Source organism: Plectropomus leopardus, chromosome 10 (genome assembly GCF_008729295.1).
Source record: "Plectropomus leopardus isolate mb chromosome 10, YSFRI_Pleo_2.0, whole genome shotgun sequence".
Classification (NCBI taxonomy): Eukaryota; Metazoa; Chordata; class Actinopteri; order Perciformes; family Serranidae; genus Plectropomus; species Plectropomus leopardus.
The window spans coordinates 17,208,548-17,233,723 of NC_056472.1; the positions used below are offsets into that span (position 1 = coordinate 17,208,548).

The following is a 25,176-nucleotide window of genomic DNA, read 5'->3' on the forward strand; positions in this document are numbered from 1 at the left end:
CAAAAACACCACAAAGAGAAAAATAATGAATACAAAGAGAAGCAAACCAACGTCAAAAAGATTCAAAATGACTAAAAAGAGAATTAAAGTCACTACAAAGGAACAGAAAATGACCAAGAGACACAAAGCAACCACAAAGAGAAGCAAAGCAACAGACACAGACTTTAAGTTACTATGAAGAGATGTAAAGCAATTGCATAGACTCAGAATGACCACAAACAGATACAAAACGACTATAAAAAATGGTAAAGCAACAACAAAGATATTCAAAATGACTAAAAAGAGGCTTAAAAAGTGATTATATGGAGACTCAAAAGAACACAAAGGGACATAAAACAGCTATAAAAATTGTAAAGCAACTGAAAACGAACTCAAAATGACCGAAAAAATTATGAAATAACTCAAAGAGCTGCAAAGTACCTATAAAGAGGTTCAAAAATAAAATATAAAAAGACGTAAATAAATTAAAAACAGAATCAAAATGACCACAGAGAGACACAAAATGAGTTGAAAGAGATGCAAGTCAGTTACAAAGAAACTTAAAATAGGACAAAACAACCACAGAAACAATAAAAACTGCAAAGAGACACAAAAACAACCAGCAAACAGAGGCTATAAAACAACAAAAAATGTGTAGTTTCTCCTATGGAGAAGAGGTGGTGGGGCCTTTTGTTTTCAGTGTGACTAACTATGACAAACACATTTCAGTTTTGAAGGGCATCTTTGAGTGTTTGTCTTCACTAAACTTTCCTGGAAACTGTGTCCATACAGTGTGCGTCATGTGAAAGTTGCAGACTGACCAGGTATGCCACACAAAACCAAAAGAAAAGAAAAAAAATCTATATATATTTCATAATGACTGATTTCATTCATCCCCAGAATTTTCTGTCAGCTGGCCATCTGTTCAACAGCCATACACAGTAAATCTGTGACGCACTTCACATAATTACACCATTCTCATAATGCTCCCAAAAGGGTGTGAACAATAAAAAGCTGCTGTCGGTAAACAAAGAAATTGATTCGAGGGTCATCATTATGAGGTTTAAAGGCAAGCTGTAACATATTTTCTTTGACGTGTTTGGTGAAAATGAAAAGCTGTAGATGGTATGATAACAAAACAAATTAGACTCAAGAGCACATCAAGTCAGATGAGGTCACACTATTCAACTGCAATGTTATCAAGCTGTTCGGTTGGCCCAGGAATCAGTAACTTTACAGACATTCAAGTGTCACATCTTTCAGTCGGTGTGTAGATAAAACAGGCATTCGCAGACCCGATGCCCTGAATTATAGCCTGTAAAGTCTCTGGTGGGGGCACTGCTTATTCAAACAGAGGAATCTGAGCAATGCAAGGTCACAGGCTCCACTGAGGCACGTCTAGCAAAGGATTATTAGTCTTGCTATGGGGGCGGCTGTCTTTACACACCAAGACTATGACATAAATGTACACACACACACACACACACACACACAGATGCATACTCATATTTTGACTTAGATTACAATAGTCTATATGTGTGAATCATGAAGTCAATACACAGTGTTTGCTGTACAAGATGACATCAGTACGACCCCACAATCCATTATCATGTGCATTCTCGTCTCAGTCATTTTTGCTGAAATGATATTTTCAGAGATAAAGTGTCCTGCCTGGATCAGTTAGTCCTTTTAATACAAATCTTTGAAAATTGGAAAAACATTATTCTAAAAATTAATTAGTCAATTAATTAGAGCTTGGAGATGTGCTGCCAAGACGACTGTTATATTATATTCTACCATAGTAGGGACTCATAATAAAATCCTGATACAACTTTAATGACATTTTTCTTTATCTTAAATGGAAATTTTGCCAGATTAGAACAATGATTGTATATAAAGATGCACAACGCATCTCCACTTCCTTCTACTGTACAAAAATAAAGCCATTTTGAGTCTTTTACATAGTAGTGATCATAGTAGTGAGGATGAAGCCGCAAAATTGAGATTCTGCCCATACACAGCTGTCAGTCATGACATCACAACCCCTTTTAAAGGCAAAAAGCGAGTTAAAAGCAAACTTATCAGACAAATTATCACTAGAATACCAGAATAATAAATTTAATAAAATTTTACACAAAGGTCTTCATCTACTCTCAGAATCAAGTAGATACTATTCTAGCATGCTGTTGTTGCCATTTCTACATAGCTACCACAACCAACAATCTTTCACTATTGAAGATTTACTGTATTTCTCTACCATTTTGTATTCGTCACTCAAATTCATTCTTCTTACAGCGTATAAAGAACTGAAATTTACAACAATGCAATATAAAAAGAAGTGAACAAGTGACGATCACATCTGCCATTATCGTCTGTTCATGCCCTGAAATGACCTGTTTTTTTCTGACAACTGACAACACATCACATTGTTTTCTAGTAGATCATGGCCACATTTAACAATTTCAGCCCCAGCCACTGTTACATCTACAAAGTCACAAAGACTTTGTCTCACATTATTGTCCACTACTCCTAAAGCGACTAAAAGGCATGCTTTGAAATCCATATGCTTTTGTGTCTGCGAACAGTTTTATCTGCTCATAAGTCAGCCAGACGACAGGCAGTACAATAACTTGAGAAATTGCAAGAAGAGCTGACCCAGTGAAACAAAAACAAACAAGCAGTAAGCAGTGGGGGACAACAGAGACATGTTTATCTGTTCATCTTTGAGCCAACAGCACCAGTAGTCAGGATGATAAAGCCACAGGATCCTGCAAAGACAATAATGAGCAAACCCAAATAATTTATTGTGAACTGTTTATTTTTGTTGATTCTGTTCTGGACAATAACAACTTGGAAACTTTACGAAAAATAAACTGATGGAAACAGATGCCGAGCGAACCAAACATGACGATCCAACTGACCACTCTAAGAAGCCCTGGGTTAGGGTGAGCCAGTTTTTCTTAAAACCAAAACATAATCCATTAGTTTGTGTACACAACCTCTTAGTAACTACTAGCGACAGTTTTAAACAAGTGATTCACTATATCAGATTGCGCAAGTAAAACTTAGGAAATGCTAAAAAGACTTAAAAGCAAACTACACCCCTTTTCAAAACTCATATATGTTATTCCTATGGTCTAAGACAGTCCAAAAATCTAAATAAATATGTACAAATCTCTCCAAAATTAAGAAAATTAGAGTGCTAAAACTCAAATTTGTGATGTCAACAAATATAAAGTCTGAAGCTGCTCCACAATGATTAGCGAAAGATGTGGGGACTGTTCAGAGTGTTTGGGTACATTTTCTGTTTCAGATCTAACAACATTTCAGTACAATAAAGCTCATTTGGGTTTTAAAAAGACTTTAAAAAACTCTCCGGGTCCACAAAATCAGGCTGCCGTTCATTGTTTATAGAGCATATACTGATTTTATACTTGATGACATCACAAGTTTGAGATCTACCTCTCTGGTTTCTGGCTCTGAGAGGGAGAGTAGCTCATGTTCACAAATATTGATTGAAACTTCCTCAGTCATGGAAATAACATATTTGAATTTTCAGTTTATGTGGTGTTTTCCTTTAAAAGAAGTGTGAGGTGTTGCTACATCTGTAGCACCTATCAATCAACAGCAATCAACTCTGTTGACAAAAAGGGAATGCAGCATCACAAGCTGTAAGATACTGAAACTCCCAAATAAAACAGTTCAGTGACGCCAAATTCTATATTTTATCATCTTTGCTAAATAGGGCTATAGGTATATATGCTTTTCTTCAATCTATATCCAGAAACATGCAGAGGAACTGTTGCTATGGTTACTTGTAGTAACCCTAGTAAACTGATTTAGGAAACAGATTTAACTACCGACCAGATCTTTGTTTGAGGTGTCCTTTAGATATACACCAGATCTGCAGTGTATTAAATTTGCATTATAATCAAAGCTCCATTGATAAAATGACTCATTTGAAAGGGCTCTGGCATAATGGCTGGGAGTATCACCAACAGCACGTAAGAAGCAGAGGCTTATGGTGAATAATGACCTAGCAATTGTCGGGTGGCAAAAAAACGTAGCTATAATAATGCTAAGGTCAGGTTGTCTTGTCACATTCATTTTCAGGACTGTCTGTGTCAGCTTTGTTTTCTAGTGGATAACTTTTGGTTTTTAATCTGACTGCTCAGGATGAATGAAATGAAGAGTAAATGTCTTTATCTGTCTGTCATCACTTCCACTGAATAAACCTAATTTGTCATGGTTTTGACCTGTTCCAGTGAGGCGCTGGCTCGCAGAACGTAGACATAAGAGGGAAGACAGAGAAGGCTGCGTATTCATGACACAGTGCAGTATTATTGATACATCCATATGTATACACAGTAGGTCTCCAGTTTGAAAATTATCACCAGCATGTGGAACAAAAGTTAAAACACACCAGGATTACCACTCAACAATAATTTGTCCTAAAGTTCTGTTGACATTTTGGAGCTGCTGATGAGAAACTTGGATGTTTAGACTAAAAGTCTATATGTCTGTAAACCATTTTTATCCCTGGTTGTTTTGATTATAGCTTGACAAATCGGTGCAGTCCAACATCTTGCAGTTAAAGTCTCCTGATGGCTGAGCTCAGGGCTGACAGATTGACACATTTTTAAAAAAAAAAAATCATAAAACTTTCTCAACATGCTCCCCAAGGGGATCTCTGCCCATTTTGAGTCAGACATGAACTTTGCTTCAGTCCCACGCATTAGGTCTATTCAAATTGATTTTCTTAGTGTGTGTTAGGGCTGCAACTATGGTTTTTTACATTGTCTATTAAACTTTCAATTATTTTCTTGATAAATCAGTTAGTTGTTTAGTCCATCAGATGTCAGAAAATGGTGAAAAATGTCGATGAAGATGACAAGATGACAAATGTCTTGTTTTGTCCACAATCCAGAGATAATCAGTTTACTGTCATAGAGGAGTAGGAAAACCAGGAAAAAAAACACATTTAAAAACGGGGAACCAGAGAGTTAATTAATTCACATTTTTTTAACAGATGACAACTAAATTTTTTTTACACACATTTTTTAATGTGTGTAAATAAACATGTTCTTCATTTGCCTACATTTGGCATGCACATGTTACGTTTCCAAACTGTGTGTGTGTGTGTGTGTGTGTCACCACTTAAAACAAGCTGTGACTCCTCTTGCAACACCTGGAGCAAATCTGCATCTGCTCATGTGTGTTTGTGTCTTTCCTTTGCATGCAATTTTGTCTTCACTCATTTTGTTTTGTGGTCGATCTGAATGCTGCTTGAAGCGAGATCATTAATTTTGTCTACCAGAAAACTCACCCATGGCAGAATTGCTATGACATTTGCTGTTGAAATTGATTGTCCCCCGAAGGATAATAAAACTTACTGATGATGCCACACAATAACATTTCCACTGCACACATGGAACTGCATAATGCAACAGGCTGATTTCCACAAGATGTGCAAAATATACAGACGCTCCAGAGAGCAGCACCCTGAAGCCAACACATGTTATTTGTATCCAACAAATTATCTGTATGTTGTTGATTTTATCCATAATGATCATGCATTATTATGGGATGTAACTGTACCACTGTCATGTATTGATCACTGGATCAGCAGCTGTGCTTTTATATACTGATGTGCTGAAAAGCAACACTTCTCAACACCAACTGTCCAGTTCAGAAGACGCAGTTTGGAGAAAAGAGGGACTGTTATGAATAATGATATACAGATTACACACAGTAGGTGTGGAACCACCAAATATGATCACGCATGCCATTAATTCCCTGCTCATATGTCAGCAGAAAGACTAGCTAAAACAGACATCCACACTGTGGTCTCTGCTGGGTACAAAGTCCTGATTTCAAGGCTCTGGCTGTTTATTTGGCAATGGGATTATAATCATTTCGCAGCCTGTCTGAAAAAAAAAACAACTTTTCCCCACATTTTACAAATGCACTTAAACTACGCCTTGTAAGTTAATTTTTTTTTAATCGACACAGCTGTAATGTGTGCTCACATTTAAATGAATGGAAAAAAAACACAACAGCCATGCCTCGGGTTCAGGGTCAGCCCGGTTTATACAGCTGTGTCATCAGTGATTTTATCAAGACACCTCGAGCAGGTGACAGACACGGACACACAGGCCGGTTTGTTTGTGCCATCCAGGCCTGTGTTTTTTCACGAGCTCAGGATGTGTTGCTGAATGAGAGGAGGCGTGTTGAAGCTTGACTGTGCTGATGCCTCATTCACAGGGTTTCCCTGGGAGGTCTGACACTCACAAACAAGTCCATTCAACAGCAGAGGACATGCTTGACAGACGTGATCACAGACTACCAGGAAATAACAGGCCTGTTGTCATCGTGCCATTTGTTATGTTTCATAATATGATCTTGTTAGCTTCAGAGTTTCATTTGGACTCTAAAACAACTAAGCACTGATAAATAAGAAGTGCATCCTAAGGTGCTGTGTTAAAGAAGTACCTTATTATTAAAGAGGGTACCCACATAAAACTAGGCCACCTATGTGGAAGAAAAACACAAATATTTGCTTTTGCGTTTGTTCAAGAGGTTGAAAACCTACAATTACTATAATGCACTGGCCGTACCACACCAACAAACGCTCCCGCTCTTATGGTGGTAATGCAAACACATCCGTTTGATAATATGGCGGCTGGTTGGTGACAAACAATCTAATATTACAGTTTAACATTCAGCTATTGACATGATTCTGAAAACATTACAGGCAAGAAACAGGCAATGTAGTAACAGAATCTTGGTTTATATTTAATCAGCGCTGCTTAGTTTTACAGTTTGATCTCATTTTTTCCGGCCTCTGTTTTCACTGTGCAGGAAGCAGTATGCTTCCCACTTCATGTTCATAAAGTCTCACCACTTCAGCTAAAGAGGACATTAAAATATGTTTCTGGAAAATTTTAAAAAGAGGAACAGGCAATGAAGTGACATCATTTTGGTTTATATTTGATCAGTGCTGCCTAGTTTTACTGTTTCAGCAGACTGAGTTTGCTATTATGTGCTAATAGCTAATATGTGAAAAGCTTAAAACTGGTGTTTTACTTCCCGCTTCTTGTGTAAAAATACTTCAAATACTTTTGTGCTTATGTGTGAAAGGTGGACTGACAGAGAATGGGTTCGAAGAGTGGTGGAAACACATCTCCGTCTTTTCTTATAAGAAATCAAAAACGGAAATATTGTAATATCATCAGCAGTCAGCTGAACAAAGGAAAATCCAAATTCTCGACATTCCTACACTTTGTTCCAGTTGGCATGCCTTTTACCAGAAACATTTCAGTCACTTCTACATATTTCTTCCACCCAATCAATTAAAATCCCCTCAAGCCAAACCCACATCAACTGTAGCAACAAGCAGGTGGGAGCGGCCCAGACAAGAAACCAGGCCAAAACACTGGTAGAAATGTAACTTTCCTTTGACGTTCTGATAAGGTGGAAGACTAGCAGAAATGTGGTATGTAAGCAGCTGCTGGGCAGCAGGATGGCCCCTCGGGGAAACAAACAAATTTTGAAAGAGGCCCTTCTGCTCAGTCACACTTTGAGACAACACCCAATTATTTTAGGAAATAGCAGCAACAGTTCAATGCTTCAATGAACACTCCCACAACTCCACTAGCTGCAGTTTACTGGCTGGCTATACAGTCAAATATACAAGCTCAAGCATGCCCAACACACCCTTAACTTCAGGTCAAAATAGACTCTTAACAGTCTGAATGTTTAGTCCACAAAAATATTCAAGGTCCACTTTCAGAGGAAGTCAGTGACATCTCTGCCGGCTGCACAGAAAATACTATAGACAATACAAAGACAGAGAAGCAGAAATTTGGAGAGCAGGTGTGACAGACCTGCTTTTCCTCTCACTTTGCCAGCACTTCATTCCACGCTCTTACCTCTTTGCCTAAGGTTGTCTCCGCTCAAATTATTTCCATTCTGCTGTGTGTGTCCCATGAGTAGCCAGACAGACTCCACTCTATCAGTGCGGCTTCAAAAGGCCCACCTTAATGCCACGCCCAAACTGTGACATCAGAAATCTGTCCCCTCTACCTAAATCCTGTCTGCCCCCTTGCTGCGTCTCTGAAAGCTCCAGCGCACAGTGTGTGAGAGGCACTCCCCCCGCAGTCATGAGCAGAAAGGTAAGCAGCTTTGCCTCCCTGTGCAGACATGAACCTGTGGGTGGGGCCAGTGGAGCAGCAGTGCACTGAAACACACTGCACAATGTCCTCACTTTGGTAGCTCAGGAACTGAGACACAAACTACAGTAAGTATGCTGAAGTATCACAATGTGTTTCTATAATGACTGAATAATTGTAATCATGCTGGTGATGATGTGATTATCAGAATGAAACACGGGAAGTCAGAGAGACTCAAGGACATGTAATCCTCCCTACTCTATAATTTAATCAGGTACTCCTCCCGTGTTTGCTTTTCATTTTGCAAAACACTGGCAACTCTCCAAAACCACACCTAACTCCTGCACAGCTGCCTCATCTGAAAACCATGCTAGAATACTTGTCAGTGTGACAACAATGATAGTGACAGACAACATACGTTTCCTTACAGTAAGCAGTCCCTGTATGTCAACAGTGGCAGATCTTCCTATAGGCCATATATAGCAGGCTGCCTGGGGGGCCATCCAGAGGGGGGGGGGGCACCAAAATTATCCCCCTCTCCTTTTTTTTATTTTATGAAGGATCTAATGCTAATGGTCGGTCTGTGGTAGGGGTACCACTTCATTTCCTGGCAATGCGGTTCACCTTAATATGTTCATCAGTGAGTGATTATCACAGTCAGTACATGCAACAGCATTTATGGGTATGGTTAGATGGAGTCATAGATTGTAGAAATTTTAGATGTAGCTACTTTGATGTACCCAATTAGTTTGTGGAGCCTTGAGTTAAGCATTTCAGCTGTCGCCATCTTGGTTTTTTAGAGCCAGGAGTGAACATAATTGGGAGAGAGGCTGGAGCTTTGGAGGAGCGAGGGGTCGAGGACAGCCTGTCACTCAAAGTGGCCCTGCCCTTAATTATGCAAAACTTTAAGCCTCAATAAAATGTAAACAGGCGAGTTATATAAAAATTCACCCCTTTACAATTGTCATGAAAGCTGACATTAGATATAGAGACCAAAACTATTTTTTGTACCAGGATGTGAATGCTTATTTCTTTCTGTGGGAGTCTGGCACTTTAGTGTTAGCTCCATTTTTCATCCTGGGAAGTTGTCACTTGGAGGACATTTGAGAAATAGAAGATTAAGGAGGCAAATGCCATTTAGGGCACAGTGAAATAGAAAAGAATTTAATTTGCAACTTTAAATTTTTACTGCACTATACCCTATTTTATTTTCTTTTTATTATTCTTAGTCATGTCTCTTTTTTTATACTTAGCACTTGGAGTAGCATCTTCTGTGCTATAAAAATAAAGTTTGACTGAGTGATAAAATTCTTAAATTCCATAATACACAGAATTTCAGACAATATGCTTTAACTTGAAAGCATAACTGTGAAAAGGCTTTCACTAACATAATACTCTAAAGTCAAGAAACACATGAATAAAAACAGTCAGGTACAACTGTTAGTAAAAGCTGTCCAAAGAGGATGTCATCACCTTGCACTTAACAGATCCAGCCAGAAACAGCTCCGCCTTTGGGAGTTTTTTCTGATGTTGTCATTGTTTAGTTAGTCAACACTTCACGACAGATGAAATTTAAAAAAGCTTTTAATCTAATATAGAAAACTGCACGCCGTCTGGCACGGAAGCAATAACTTTTAACTTTCCATTGTGAAATAAGTGCTCATTGCCAGTCTGTTATCAGTAGTCCTGCACTCTCACTTAAGAATGTGCGGCCCATTCGACAAACACCACCACCGAATACCATGAGACGATAAGGAGGTGGAGCGGTGAATGAAGATGTGAGTGTGTAGGAGCGGGCCGGAGAGGGGTGGAGTTAAGGAGTCATAGAAGGAGGAAGGGGAGGTGGGGGGTCGTCCCTGAGGAAAGACAAAACACAGGGCCAGAGCCACAGCTGGTAATTTGGTGAGAGGTCACTCACAGTAAACACAAGCTTTTTAAAGAGGGTCTGGAAAGGCCATTACTTCATAAGCAGTGTGGGATGAAAGGAGATTAGGGAAAGGAAAGAGCACAGGGACCCTATGAGAACTTCCCACTTCCTATGTGTATCGTTTATTATTGTGGGCAAACTTTTTTCCCACAGAACAGGCCTGGTAACACTCAGACTCTGAGGGCGTCCTCCACATCATTATGTCAAATTCTGATAAACATTTAAGGAACGACATTATTGGGTTTTCAGTGCAGCGCGTAATATCCGTTTGTCATGATCCGCCTCGTTTTCACTCAGTATTATTACTCCCCACGGTGCTTACTCTTGTATTGCATGTTGTACAGTGCCTGATACTGTACTACAGTAGAGCCAGAGTAAGCCAGCAGGTCTGCTCACCAGTTAGGTAATGAGATTTGAATGAGATTTGAGATAATACAGGGTGATCTCTCAGTTCCCTATACAATGCCCCTTAACAGCAGATGTCATTTCTACTCAGTGAGCTGGGGTCTGCTATGGTACATTACCCTCACCTTATCTCAAAGCAGCTCAAATATTTTCACTCAGAACTCTGAGCTGAAACAAATCTATGGTTCTGGTTCATGCATGAATAACACACACAAAAAGATAAGGTTACTATCAACCCTAACTTCTGGAGACTTGACCAAATGAACGTTTTTTTAAGGGACCAACATTTTAATGAAAAACCTTGGTGAGAGAGAAAGCTCCCTCTTGAGTCATACTTATAACTATCACACTGCATCCCTTCATCTGAAACAATGCAGCATTGTCTGCAGAGGGGCATCTTTGAAAAGGCAGAGCAGCATGCATTCCCTCTTTTGCTTATCACATGAACTGAGGTCTCTGGGGTGAGAATGCAATCTGTGATTCTGCACTAAAACAGACACATTACCAGTCTTATTTCACTACTAACAGAGTGGTGAAGAAATGAGTCCTGAAGTCCAGAAATGAGTTAGCACTCCTGGTTCCCTTCTCTTGAAGTCAATGGGTTTTGGGTTAGATGATAGAATTTAGGTTTGTGGTGAAGAAAATCTTTAGAGATTTTCACATTTTGTTCTACGATGTAAAACACATCAGTAAATACCCCACTCATGAACTCTCATTAAGTTTTCACACGTCTTAAAAGGCGGTTGCTAATAAGTAGCTGAATGAGACTACAGAACGTCGTCATACTGAACACGACTTTACAGTCTTGTTATAGTGACATTAAAGCCATGCATCTGTGATATAGTTCGTTTATGGCCAGTCATTAGCTTTTCACTTAAGGCGATGCATTTACACTTTCAAAATCTTACTGAAGTGTGAACTATCATAAACTTTTGTTTGCCACAGGTAGCCCTTTTTGACCAACACTGAAGGTTATATTCCCGTTCCTGCTACAGTTGCATTCACACTACAGGCTTCACAGCAACAGCGTGCCCTGCTACACTGTGGAAGTGTTGCTCAAGCACTTGTTGACTTAGTTATGTTGTCACAGGATTGTGTGTCTGCTAATTGCAACAAAGTACCAAAAGTGAAACTAAAATTTGTAACTGGTCATAACAATATCTATTGTCAAGTCAAGTTGTGCACTGTGCAGTGCTGTCTGTTGATAGCACATCTTTGATCACAATGGTTCCACTTAGATCAGATGGAAGTGCAGGTTGGTTTGCTAGAAAGCACCAATGGTTCCAATAAACCTGAATGAAACTGTTTCAAGAACCAGAACTGCTTCGGTGGTAAAGGAGTAAGACATTATGCAAAATCCAATGGAAAAATCCCATTAGCCTTTTATCGAAAGCACCAGGGTGATGCTGATTTCTGGGTCAGTCTTCAAAAAAAAGTAATCCCTGTATCTCTCCATAGTATAAACAAAATATTCAGTGTTGCAGAAACCAAAAATGTATTTCATGATTACGTCACTAGGGTAACAGCCTGTCTTTCATACAATCTTGAGGCAAGAACATCACAACCATCAAGACCTTTCAGTGTCAAATGTACTTCTGTTTCTCTTTACAGCATGAACTAAATTCTGCAGTTCAACTTTAACAAAAATATGTACCTCAGAGGCATGGGACATAATGAAAAACAGCAGGAATAGAAACAAAGTGACCGGAACTTCAATACAAAATAGCTCTGCTTCCTTTACTTGCTCATGCACGCTGTTGAATATCCTCACTGAAACAGCTGGCGGCTGTTTGTTTGTGTCATGCTGTGGTTCATTAGCTTCCTGTTCGTTAGGAGATGATAAGGTCCAGCGCATCACCAGTGTCATTGCCAGTCTGGATGGATTAGTGTATTAGACAATGCAAAAGGCCCCAACACCTCTTCTCCTTAGGAGAAAAGTACACTTTATAATTGGTTAGCCTTTTTTTGTTTTGTGTCTTTGTAGTTGTTATACATTATTTTTTGGTTTTGTGTCTCTGTGTAGTTTTTTTGTGTGTGTCTGTGGTTCTTTTACCACCTTTTATTGTTGTTTTAAGTGTCTTTGTAACTGCTTTCCATCTCATTTTGTGTCTCTTTGTAGTTCCTTACTGTCTCTCAGAAGTCATTTTGTGTCTCTTTGTAGTCATTTTGAGTCTCTTTGTACCTCTTCGCAGCTGTTTTGCATCTCTTTGTAGTCATTTTGAGTCTCTGCCTGGTCAGTATGTGTTAATTTGAATGACATTTTGCAGGTGAAGGCCAGGTGGGTCCCTAGCAATTTGGTCACCTGAGTCTTTGTCCTATTGGCCTGTTCATTAACACAACCACAAGCTGATATATTGCAAAATTCAGCACAGAAACTAATGCTATCACACCTAAATGCACAAACATCTGAGTAGATAAAACAGTATCAACATGTGCACAGTGATAGTGCCATCTAGAGAGCCATCTCAAGGTGTGCAGTTTTGTATGTCCCACGTTATACCTTTATACCTTGTTTTCCTAATATTGGTTTAAGCTTGGATTTATGGTCTTCCATTGACTGGATAATTGCTAGACAGCTTTTCAAGGTCTTGTTCAACACAGTCAAAACTCAAGCAATACCAGTCATGACTGACTAGGCCTTTTCTACACATATCTCATCTAAACAAGACAAACACTGATAATGAAGGTCAAGCAAATCAAAGCAATTTGTTCCTTTGTCACATAGAACGTTTGAATGTTATTGGAGATAAGTAAAAGTTCCTATTGAGAGCACACAGAGGACTAATTCATGATAGGTCATTCTGAATGTTACACAGGCTGAGAGTGGGAGGCATCCAACTGTTATGCCCTGGAAGAGTGCATAACAGAAACAAAGAGGGCCCAAGGCTCCAGTTCAAGCAGGATCTGTGCAACAAATCTATCCAAACAGACTGCTGTGCACAACATCAATATTATGTAAACACATAATCATGTCTACGTTAGAGAAAAAATACCTATAATAACCAACAAACTGTTTCATAATATTCACGACTGTCCAGTGAGAAGTGTTCACTGGTATTTACGGTCAATGCGTTGGCTTCAGTGTTGAAACAAAGGCAGCCCATTCTTCCCTGTCCCCTGGATGTTAGCCATATTGTCTGTTTTAGCCCTGTGAGGCAGAAAGCATCCACGAGATAAAACGTCCCAGTAAACAAAGACACACCAGTTCATTGCCAGGCCAAGCTTGCTGGGCATTAATGCTGATTTTCCTCTTGCTTTATTACATCTAGTGGGTGGATATCTTTGAATGACATCCTTTATCTTGCACTTCAAGCACAGAAAATCTGAGTGGGCTCTCCGAAGGCAGCGTGCTGTAGACCAAATTGTGTTTTGTCCTGAACGAAGAAAGCATTGTTGTCTCTTGAGGATCATTTTGAGGAGAACACTCTGTGTTATGCTTTAGCGTTATCTTGTCTCCAGAGTCAACAGAACGGAAGCCTACAGATACGTTAAAGTTACAGTTGGGAAACTTAATGAAAACAACTTTCGTCAAACTGTCACCAAATACACACAGTTGTGCATGAAAAAATTGTCTTAGAAAAAAATATATGCTGTTCCTCTTTCTCCTATTGACTCTTATGCCGTTTGTTATAATCTTCTGCGGCTAACAGAAAACAACCAGAGCAGAGGAGACTCTAACGCAGCTGTCAATCACTTCTTAGTTTGATTCTGTCAAACTAGGCAGCACTGATTAAATATGAATCAAAATTCTGTTTTTGCATTGCCTTTTATTTGCCTCAATTGTTTTCAGAAATTTTTAGTGTACTGTTTAGCTATAAAATAGGAATGTTTGTGACTTGGGAATCACCAGAGGCCCAATGATACGATATTATCATGATAATTCAGTCACAATCCAATATTATTTCAGTTTTAAACATTGTGCAATATGCTAAATATTTCAAGTACATGTAATGAGATAGATATCATATTTCTTTCAAAGGCAAATTATGTCAACAAAAGAAAACCTTCTCAACATCTGTTTTATCTGAGAATAATAAAGTTTTCAGTTTGATTATCTCACTTCCATTATTTTTTTTTTCAGTAACAATGATCTAGTGGACTGAAAAATGTAGTAGCTTTTATTTTTCTAGCAGTCTACCAAAAGTTTTATTTGTACTTGCAAAATTAATAATTTATATAATTAAAAAGTCGATACCCAATGTCCATATACTGATACAGTATTGTATGGAAATTATTGCAATACTATGTTATATTGTTTTTTTTCACTCACCCCTACTAAACAGTGCACTTTTCTGCAAAATCTGAGGTGAGAAATAAGCAATGCCATAACAACCTTAAATCATATTTGATCAACACTGAGTAGTTTGACAGTTTGACCCCAGTTCACGAGCAGTGATTGACATGATTGCCAGCTGCGTTAGAAACTCCTCAGGTGTGACTGGTTGTTTATGTTAAGGTGCAGTAAGGCCATCAAACAAAAGGGCAGAGAAATATGACTTGTTTTCATGGATCATTTGTCTCATGTATTTCTGTGTGGATGCGGTGACAGTTTCAGCAAATATACAAAAAGTTATTTTCATAAAAGTTACAAATTATAGCTTTAAGACACAGAAAAAAAGTGTTTCAACTTGCCATGCCCACATGCCTCTAGTGTCTACCTTTTTTCCAGCCATAATTTTCATCTGTAGATTCATGTGAGCAGCTGTGCCCTTGGACTGCCTGCATATCGGGGAAACAGCTGTGGGGATTCACAATACCTTAACTAATTCCACATTCTGCCCTGAGGACAGCCAGCCATGTGAGATCATGGTTTAAGGTGTGTCCAATTAGCTAGGCCAGCTTCAAGCAGTGCACTGTTAGAGTATGAATGAACTGACATGCCTCTTTGAGATGTACAATAAAGAAGAAACAAAGAAAAAATGCAGCCGTTATGATTAAATGATTCTGATTAATCATTTAATTATTATGCATTAACTTCAATGCAGAAAGAAATCCCTTCTCTGTCATTGTACTATGACTACCTAACGTTAAAGACTGAACCCTATGTATTGTATATACTAGCGGCATCTGTGCTTGGAGAACAGCCAGCCCAGTGATTCTGGCAGATTCAGTATTTGGATAAGAAATGTGGCGTAGCTTCTGGGGTCACATGAAATCTTCACATATGACTGTGTTTGAAAAAGTGAGGAGCAGCAAGTTTATTGGCTCCAAATATAAGAAAACCACAAATAAGACAGAGAACATGTGCACATCCCGGCAGCTTATGGAAGAGTGCGGTTTACTTTTCCAAATAATAGTCAAACCACAGAAAGATTTAGGTTGTCTGCTGCACTCCATTGCCAAGGAGTGTGGCTGTGCTCCCACATTACACAATGCTCATGAAATATGAACACAAGTCACACCGAAAGAGTGTTTTTTTTTTTTTTTTCTTTTTTAGTAAACTGCATGCGATGTGCTTGAATGCTATTTTTACAAACAGGAAACTACAGTATGCAAGGGCAGGACTGGAAACTTTGCTATTATGGAATCTTGGATTGGAAACTATCATATGTTCAAATCCTCCATCTCAACTCTAATTTAAATCTCAAAAACTCGGCAGATCTCCTCTTAATGCCAAAGGAGTGAGTCTGTATAAAAGCTCTGGAAAACTCACTCCCACCTTTTTTTTTTTTTTTAATGATTCCATCCACTGGAATACAAGCGGCTGACATCATCTCTGAGTCCCTGAACCAAAACTGATTCCATCATGTCATATACTCACAGCTCTTTTTACAGTGATTCTCTCTGACTATTGCACATGACGAATCGGCATTTTATAGAATATCAATTTCAAGCTCGGTGAACGCATGGTTTCCACTAGAAAGAAAAAAAAAACCAAAAATCGACCATCGGGCTCATCACAGTCAGAGACAGGGGAGGCAGAATGTTTTGCCTGCAAAATACTTCCCATGACCTCTGCATATGGTCAACGCACTTTCTCAGTGAAACCCTGAGAGCAGGAAATGAGGAGAGTTCAAAGGTTGAAACGTCTGCAACAACTGTGACTTCGCTAAGATGTATTGAGTGAAAGGAATGTTAGTTGAGAGTTGCATTATTTTTACAAAGGTGGCATTATACTCAATCAGAGGTCAGAAAGCAGCTGGGTTAGACAGTCATAGGTTGTTTGGCAGCATTATATTTGTGCACCGTGGAAAAAAAACAACGCCTGTCTTGCTATTTTTCATACTTTCTCTGTTTTATCTTTTTCCAATCAATATTGCTAGGAGGTTTGGCTATGTGAAAAATAAATTATGGCACATATTTCTCTTAAAAAAAACAGTAAAAAAGTGTTCTTGGCACACATGTTCCTTTAAAGTCTTATGGATACAAAGCTTAGATATGACAGCTGGTAATCCAAATGACAGCTTTACATACCTCAGACCAGAGCTCCGTGGATGTGGCTGGGATCCATGGTCATCCATGACTAAACTCATTGGTTTAACGAAATCCCTCGGACTAGTCAAACAAAAACAAAAAGCACAATTCATTTTGAGCAACAGTTCACATGCTAAATGTTGTCAAAGCTTTACTTTAACCTGCTGCTTTCAAGTGATGCAAACTGGCAAATACTGAAATATGGGCGAATCCCACATGAGGTCATCAGCTTTTCAGTCATATGAACCGTTTTTTCCTTCTTTTCTGCTGGAAATAACGCTAACGTTTAAAAGTATTTATTAATCGTGTCTTACCATGAATGTAGTTGGTTTTCGACGCAGTTGTCAACTTCCATCAGTCTTTAAAAAGGTAAGTTTAATTGTAGACTGCTACAAAGAGACTTTGTTTGGATAAATGATCCATAACTCCGCTCTGAAGTTCCGTGTTTTGCGCCTTTTACGCAAACCATTCCAGTGAGGTGAATATTTCCTCCTCCTTTTAAACTGAACAGTCTGGCATATCTATGTCATTTTGTCGCCGACACCGTGGATGACTCTGCCAACTTTTCCCTTCACATCCAAAACACTGCATCGCAACACTGATCTGAAAAAGTGGGGCGTCTCTCAGATCCAGTTTACCTTCCCTCCAGGCTCCAGATGAAGAGTTTAGCGCAACGGTACCGAGTCAAAGTTTACATCTTGGCAATCACACACCAGGCAAACACCTAACAGAACTGTGCCGTGACAAGCAACTCTAGTAAATCGACTCATTTAGCTTGAAATAAACCGTATCAGAACACATCTGTGCTGTTGTAGTTGTTTTGAACTTCCTTTTGCGCTATTTGTCTACAGTGACATCTTGTGGCTGATTATGGAAACGACCGGTTCCCCTGATACAAATAATTCAGAATCATAAATACCAAAACAGACTGTTAATTCCAAAAGAAAAACAACAAATTAAACACAACAATGCAAAACACATGTTCAAAAGTATGTGAATATCTCCACATTTAAAAATGATAAAATGATAAAAGTGTGGAACAATGTTGATATAGATTCAAAAACATGAAACTACATTTTGGTTTTCATGTGAATGTTTTACAATTCTATTTTTGAGGGTTAAGGTCTGAATAATTTCTTATTATTTGTGATAGGGTGGTTTAAATTCATAAGAACTTATGACATTTATAAACTGTTGCTTCTGCCTGAGCCTTTTCAGTCTCTACTTAATACATAGACTGTTCATTTTGTTTATACAGTTTGTATTGTTTGTACTTATTGTATTATATGTGATGACAGAATAAAACCCTGAACACTGAAACTGAAATGTTGTATTTTCATTTTATTTGTTTATTTAAGAGACATTGATGGATCACTGAACAGACCTACTGGACACAGGCCCAGGGGCCCAAAGTGGTAGGAGTCCCCTGACTTTGAACTGCAAAATGTCATAAGACATAAGAATCTCAAAACTACGACAAAGAAACACTGAAAGAAAATTACAAAGTGACACAAAATTAACTAAAAGAGATACAAAATTACCTTAATGAGACACAAATAAGCAAAAGGAGACACAAAATTACCATAAAGAAACACAAAACCACAAAACGTGCACAACGACTACGAAGACACACAAAACAACCACACTGAGACAAAACAACTATAGAGTCTGTGTCTCTCTTGTAGATAGCTACATTTTATAAGCACAGCAGTCTCTGAGCAGGGAAATCCACCAAAGAATTATGGATGTTATAATTCAGACAGGGATACAGAGAATAAACATTGTATCAAATAAAAAAAATTAAAAGCACTTTTCATTTTAAAATGTCACATCATACAAAAAAGATAAACTTTTTTTTTTTTTTTTTGGTACTCTGTCACATGATGTGAGTGCAGACCAGCTAAATTCAGTGGACCTGTGCCGTACTCCACAGCTGCCTCTGACAGATGCTCCTGATAGCCTCACACAGCCATCACAACGAAGCAAACACTATTTCTTTCTATAATAAGAATTAAGTAGACAATAGCTCAAACCATGAAAAAGAGTACCGGATTAAGGACATAAAAGGTATGAGGACAGTGGTGTCCACAAACATATTGTTCTCACCTAAATGTTGCTTAAAAAAAAAAAAGTTTAAGACTAATAAATATTTGGTAGATTTCATACAGGTGGCACAGTGCCAGAGATATTGGCATCTGCACAGTAGAACATCTCCACACCGTGTGAGCAGTCTTGAGGGTAGAGACCTGTCATGGTCAAACCAGTGATCATAACAAAGAAGCCAGTTATTATCAAAATGGTGGGTATCAAGTTTTCACCCTGGAACCAGCGTCCAGGGGAGAGTTTGAGGAAGCACGCAGATGGAATGATGAAGATCAGAGGTGTGGCACTCAGAACACCCTGGATGATAAAGGAGATCAATGTTAAGGTCGAATTAAACACTCATATGTACTTACCTAGATGAAATGTATATATGCTAAAGACTGGCTGAGTTGAATTGACTTACATTCAGCTCCAGAACAACTCCCAGACAGTCGTAAGCCAAAGATATTGATGTGCAAACTGCAACTATGAGCACTGTTATGGCGACATGCTCAGCTTTTGAAAGATCCCTACTGCAAATGACATTGGATAACACCTGAGAAGGAAAAAAAGAGGGAGAGAAGCCCACATATTTACTTTTTTTACAAGAATCACAGCCTTGCCGTTATGAATCAGTGAAGTTGCTGTTGCTGTAAAGAATCTACAAATTCTAAATCATGGATGCTTCACACACATCTTCAACCAGGCAGCAAACAAGATCTACTCAATCAGCACAGTTTAAAGGTGTGCACCCGAGATTAGAGTCACCAATGTAGTATCTGACCAAATGTCTCCCCTTCTGTTCCTGAGGTAAGACTTTGAAAAACTGCCTGCAAAAGTGTTTTTCTGGATCGTTTTGTCACAGTGAAGATGGCCATCAACTTTTCAATATAAAATCAAAATATTTTATTCTATTGAGGCATTTGTGTGAAATTTTGTCATAATAAAAATACGATTTCTTGATTATGGAAAAAAAAAAAAAAATGTTTTGTGAGGTCACTGTGACCTTGACCTTTGACCAGAAAACAGTAAACAGTTCATGTTGAGTCCAACTGAATTGTGCCACAGTTAAGGAAATAGGGCCTTCTTGAGATATCACATTCAAAAGAATGACACTGACTAGGTCATGGTGATCTTGACCTTTGACCACCAAAATCCAATCAGTTTATCACTATGTCTAAGTGGACATTTGTGTCAGATTTAAGGAAATTCCCTGGAGGCGTTCTTGAGATATTGTGTTCGTGAGTATGGGACAGATAACCTGAAAACATAGAGCCTCCGGCCACAGCACTTGCTGGTGCAGAGGAATGAAAATAATTTCATTTAGCACTGTGTTTTGAAAGAGGATAACACACACTTGAGGAGGACATAGGGACAAAGTTTTACAACTGACATTGTTGTACTGTAGTCCATTGAGCAGCTCTGCAGGAGCATTTGGGTGTAAAGTGCCAAGATTCATTTTTTCTCAAACCCTCAGAATACCACTTTCCCTCACATATGTGAACACTTAAGCGTTAAATTCTGAGGTTGGCGTATAAGAAAGTATCACTTACCTCTCGTGTAACAAAACACTCCAGTGGAAATGTGGTTATTATGCTGAAGCCAAAACAGAAGCGACCAAATGTTGCCAGGTTATCATCTCTGCAGTAGTTCTCAAATATGTCTCCTTAAGAGAAGTGAAAATATAAGGTCATAAAAATATATTTGTGACTTCACAAAAACAACTGGTTAAACATCAGTATCTCTTACATCCATACCTTGTGTGTAGCCAGTGAAGGTGGTGTAGCCAGCGACAGCAAATGCAGCACTGATGATTAGTGCAGAGCCTACAGACACGTGGGTGACCCGAGTCCAGTTAGTGAGTGTCGGCTGCTCCAAAGAACCATATATAAGAAAGCTGTTGTGGTGGCATATAAAAGCTATAGAGACACAAAGGGGTAGCACATCAGTGTTATTTACATATAGAATGAAATCACTGAAAAATATTGCACATAACCAGTTTGAAGCAATTTACTTATTTGCTTAAAGTTAAAGTCTGATGGTGAATTAAACATTACTGTGTACTTTAAGACTGAGAGACTACCAACTACGCCTGTCTTAGCTCTGGCTATATAGCACTGTATTTTCCCAAGAGCATGCACATCCTCATCTAAATGCCCTCCTTTGTAGCAGTAGTAGCTATTATCATCCAGGCACTTGATGCAAGGCCATAATTTTCCCCGCAATGTGTGTAAAGGCCTTAGTCGACTGGACTCAAAGGGTGCACTCAAGGACACGGTCATACTAAAAAGGAGATGTCAGCAGACGTTCTCCGAGATGTTGCACACTGATATAAGTCAAAGCAATATTTAACAGGGTTGTAATAAATTAATAGTCTCAATCTTCTAATATTTGAGCTGAACTGCATGACTTGAATGGATAAGTCAGTGCATTAGAGCTATGGGCTTCTGCTTTTTGATAAGATACATTTATTGACATTAAAGCTGTTCTTATCCATTTTTGGCCACTAGGGGGCAGAAAAACACTAAAACAAGCTGGCAAATAAATAAATAAATGCTTCATTATTGGTGTACCTCTCTCAGGTGTTTGGTGCTGCATCTTGATATTTCTTCAAAGGTAAGGCTTTGTGTGGATAATCTGTCTTTGTTTACACATTTTGCTCTCTATCAATAGAATGTGTTTGGCAGCCATCCTGGCTTGTGTTTTTGTATGTAGTACATAGTTTTTTTGTTGATCAAAAGTCAAAAGCTAAACTTATTGTGAGTAGCTCCATCATCAGCATCATGCAGACAAACTCACCAAAAGACATCACACCCACTGCCTGAATTGCGTTCCACTTTGCAAATGCCCATGCATTCTCTGTGGGGAGGCTAGAGAGTGATATTCATATTTAGTCACCAAGAAAACACAGAAAGACATGATTAAGTTTGCAAGTAAGCAAATTGCAGAATACTCGTTCATACATTTGGGGTCCAAAGGTAGCTGCTCTGATGATAACAATGATGAGGATGGTGAATGTCAGCACCATTGACAGGAGGGACACCTGGTAACACACATGGAAGTTTTAGAGGCAGCTTTAAAAATGACTTAATGACACACTTAACTGTTTAATATTTGGACTTACCCTCCCAAGTTTCTCGATATTTCGATAAAGTGAGAGCGGCAGTGTGAATGCGAGGGTCGATAGCAAGATGACAAAGTGACGCTCGGCGAGTATGTGATCTGGACCAACTGAAAACACAATACATGACAACATAAACATGAACTGTTTGAGCCATTTGAATATTTTAGATGCACTGTGTATGTTTAAAATTTGGATTTAATGCATGTGTGATGCAGTTTGTCTTTGCTCTGAGGAGGATGCAGCATACCTCCTGGTATTCTCTGAAACACTTTGGTCAGTGTGTCACCAGTTGTGATGTTGTAGCTAATCATAGCTGAGGAAGAAAGTAAAGCATAATTCTATTATTCATATCTGCAGCATCACTTATAAAGGACAAAAAGCCAGGCGGTACTGAACAGAATTAGTACAAATAAAATAAAAATAATTCAATTATTCGTCAGACCACTCTGTAAATTACACATAAAACGTAATACATACAGGGGCCATGAGAGTTAAAATACAACAAAATTTCACAAAACATTACAAAATGCTGTTGTGGTTTTCTTAAATGTTGTGTTTTGTGAAATGTTGTGTTTTCTGAAGTGTGTTACATTTTCTGAAACGTTACGGTGTTGCGTTGTTGTGTTTTGTAAAATGTTTCGTGTTTCCTGATATGCTTTTGTTTTCTAAAATGGTGTTGTATTTTGTGAAAAGTGTTTTGTAAAAGCTTGCTGTGTTTTGTGGAATGTAGTGTTTTCTGAAATGTTCTTTTGTTTTGTGAAACATTGTTGTATTATTTCAAATGACCCTCAGGGTCACTGCTCTAAATACACCATGATAATAATATTCAACTTTGGATTGAACAACTTGCATATTTCATACATTAAAAAAAACTCACCAATGAATGGATAAAGGAACTGAAGTGCAGATAAAATCAGAAACCCAGGAAACCCAAATGTCTTTTGCACCAATGACTGATAACTGTTAGTCTGTGACAGGTTGCCTCCTTTAATCAGCAAGATGATTGAATAATCTACCAAGAGATGAAACATAATATTAGTACTTGATAAATTAATGTCTCAATCTTCAAAATGAAAGCAAAAACACTCACCTGTGATGAACCCAACAACTATCAACAGAAGAAGGCCAAAGGGGAGCCCTGCCTGGTTCAATGCATATGGTAAACCTGGTCCAAAAATATTTGTATAAAAATAATGCATATGAACAACTGCATTATTTAACCAGAATTGTTTTTCTATCATAAAGAATAAAATATTACAATCAATTCTAAGTCTTAAAAGTTCCACACTTATCATATGTTGTTTGCCATAGCCTTCTGCATAATGACTCAGGCATTTTTTGAGGATGAAAGAGTTAAAGGGGAGAGTGGGGGGCAACAGGCGCCAGTCATATGACACGGAAGGTTTACCACTGCAGGACTTGAATGGTATGAAAGCTTCTCCTTGTTGCAGAAAACAGTATTATTGCATTATTTTTACGGAAGAATCTCAGTGAAAGTTACAGTTTAATCATGCATGTAATCGACTGCAGATAATCCAACAATTAGGTATTGTTGGGCAATATAGGCTTCTGAAATTATGAAGTGAGTATTTACCTATTATTCCAGATCCTATGATGGAATTGATAAAATTAAAAGACGCAGATATCATTGAATGCCGTGGCTCTTCGGCTGCTTTTTGTGGGGAAACCAATATGGTCCCTTCTTCATTGTTTAGCTAGAAAATAAGAACACCAAGCAGTAACTTTAACATCGCCAGAGATCAACTATCCGTCTTTTGTTCCTTTCCTACAGCAACAGCATCACTTACCTGCTGGGCCATTTCGAGCACCTGCTGGTCCCTGATATGGTTCCTCTTTGTGTCCTCAGTGTTTAACTCTCACATACTTACTGTGTGGCTGAATTGGGTAAAGTTTATAAATATTAAAAAAAAAAGAAAAAAAAAATTGTTCAAGTAAAGCCTTGCAACATCTCAACAGCGCCCCTTGGGGTTACGTTGGGCCTGGAGCTCCACCCCCTGACGTCCAAATGACACCCACTCTCAAGACACTCTCTGCACCCTGTGGACACTCACCGCTAAAAGAAATGCAGATTAGTTTTTTTTTTCTCTGATTTTATTGAATGTCTGTGGCCACCACTAAGCAGCAGGATCTATACGCGCGTCTGCAAATTGAGAGAAAGGCTGTTCGAAATTTACGCACCCGGTGTCATTAATTATTGAAAGCTTCTAATGTGACAGTATGATTATTAGCCCTCTTATGGCAGTCTTATTGTATGTCATAACTAGTTTATTCAGAGACGTCAATGGGGAATCTGAATGAGTCCAACACCATCAAATCTTTGCGCAAACCGTTTTATGTTTTTTCGTTTCTTTGTTTGTTGTTTTCCCCTTTCTGTCATGCCAGGGATTATTACTTTTAAAGTACGCTTTTTTTTCTGCTTAAAAAAATATCTCCAGTAGTTGCAGTAGTCAAAGCATGGGATTTATTTAATCAATTATTCAAGTAAATAAAGAACAGGGCAAAAGATAGTGGACTCTAAAACACTACTTGTTTGTGTTAAGCCTGTAGCAAAATGGCACTTGTTGCCTCAGTGCAAATGTCTATTTTTATGCATGGACAGGGAGTGTTTTAGTGTCTGTGAACCACGGAGTCAACAAAGAAAAAAATGTTTGGTACTGAGGTCTTAAGTTCTATATGTTGTGTATTATTATTATTATTATTATTATTATTTATTATTATTATTATTATTTTTATTTTTTTTATTGTTATTTTTTTTGTCCTTTGGGACTTGATGGGGTGAACACTTCTCCCTTAAATTCATTAAAAGGGTACCTTCAACTTAAAATAATAAATGAAATAAGATAAAGATTCATTATAGATTCAATTTAAGACATTTCACCAATACAATGGTGGTGAACTGAATTTAGCTTGTGGCACATTGTTAAAAATGAGAAAACATTCAACACATTGTCACTCTTGACATCCACTAAACACTTTCCACTGAAGACATTGTCCCTATATGCAAACTGTTGACAGTGTGGTCTGTGGAAACCACCCCACCCCACCCCACCCAT

At 38.4% G+C, this 25,176-nt stretch overlaps 2 protein-coding genes across 2 annotated transcripts in view; both read right to left on the bottom strand.

The window, feature by feature from the left end:
* cobll1b (cordon-bleu WH2 repeat protein-like 1b) overlaps window positions 1-17,693 on the bottom strand; it is a 28,933-nt gene extending 11,240 nt beyond the window's left edge. Inside the window, 2 exon segments of the mRNA XM_042495029.1 lie at window positions 16,897-16,977; window positions 17,211-17,693. Coding sequence (XP_042350963.1) covers window positions 16,897-16,977; window positions 17,211-17,251 — 122 coding nt within the window. The 5' untranslated portion in view covers window positions 17,252-17,693.
* Window positions 17,694-19,056: 1,363 nt separating this feature from the next.
* On the bottom strand, window positions 19,057-24,101 carry slc38a11 (solute carrier family 38 member 11). The gene is made up of 12 exons (XM_042495285.1): window positions 23,911-24,101; window positions 23,697-23,817; window positions 23,193-23,267; window positions 22,980-23,114; window positions 22,350-22,415; window positions 22,103-22,209; window positions 21,942-22,021; window positions 21,778-21,848; window positions 20,736-20,897; window positions 20,532-20,644; window positions 19,403-19,534; window positions 19,057-19,296 (listed from the first exon to the last, which is right to left on the bottom strand). Exons 1-12 carry the CDS (start codon window positions 23,920-23,922, stop codon window positions 19,057-19,059), a joined length of 1,314 nt encoding a protein of 437 aa, XP_042351219.1. The 5' UTR covers window positions 23,923-24,101.
* Window positions 24,102-25,176: the final 1,075 nt, after the last annotated feature.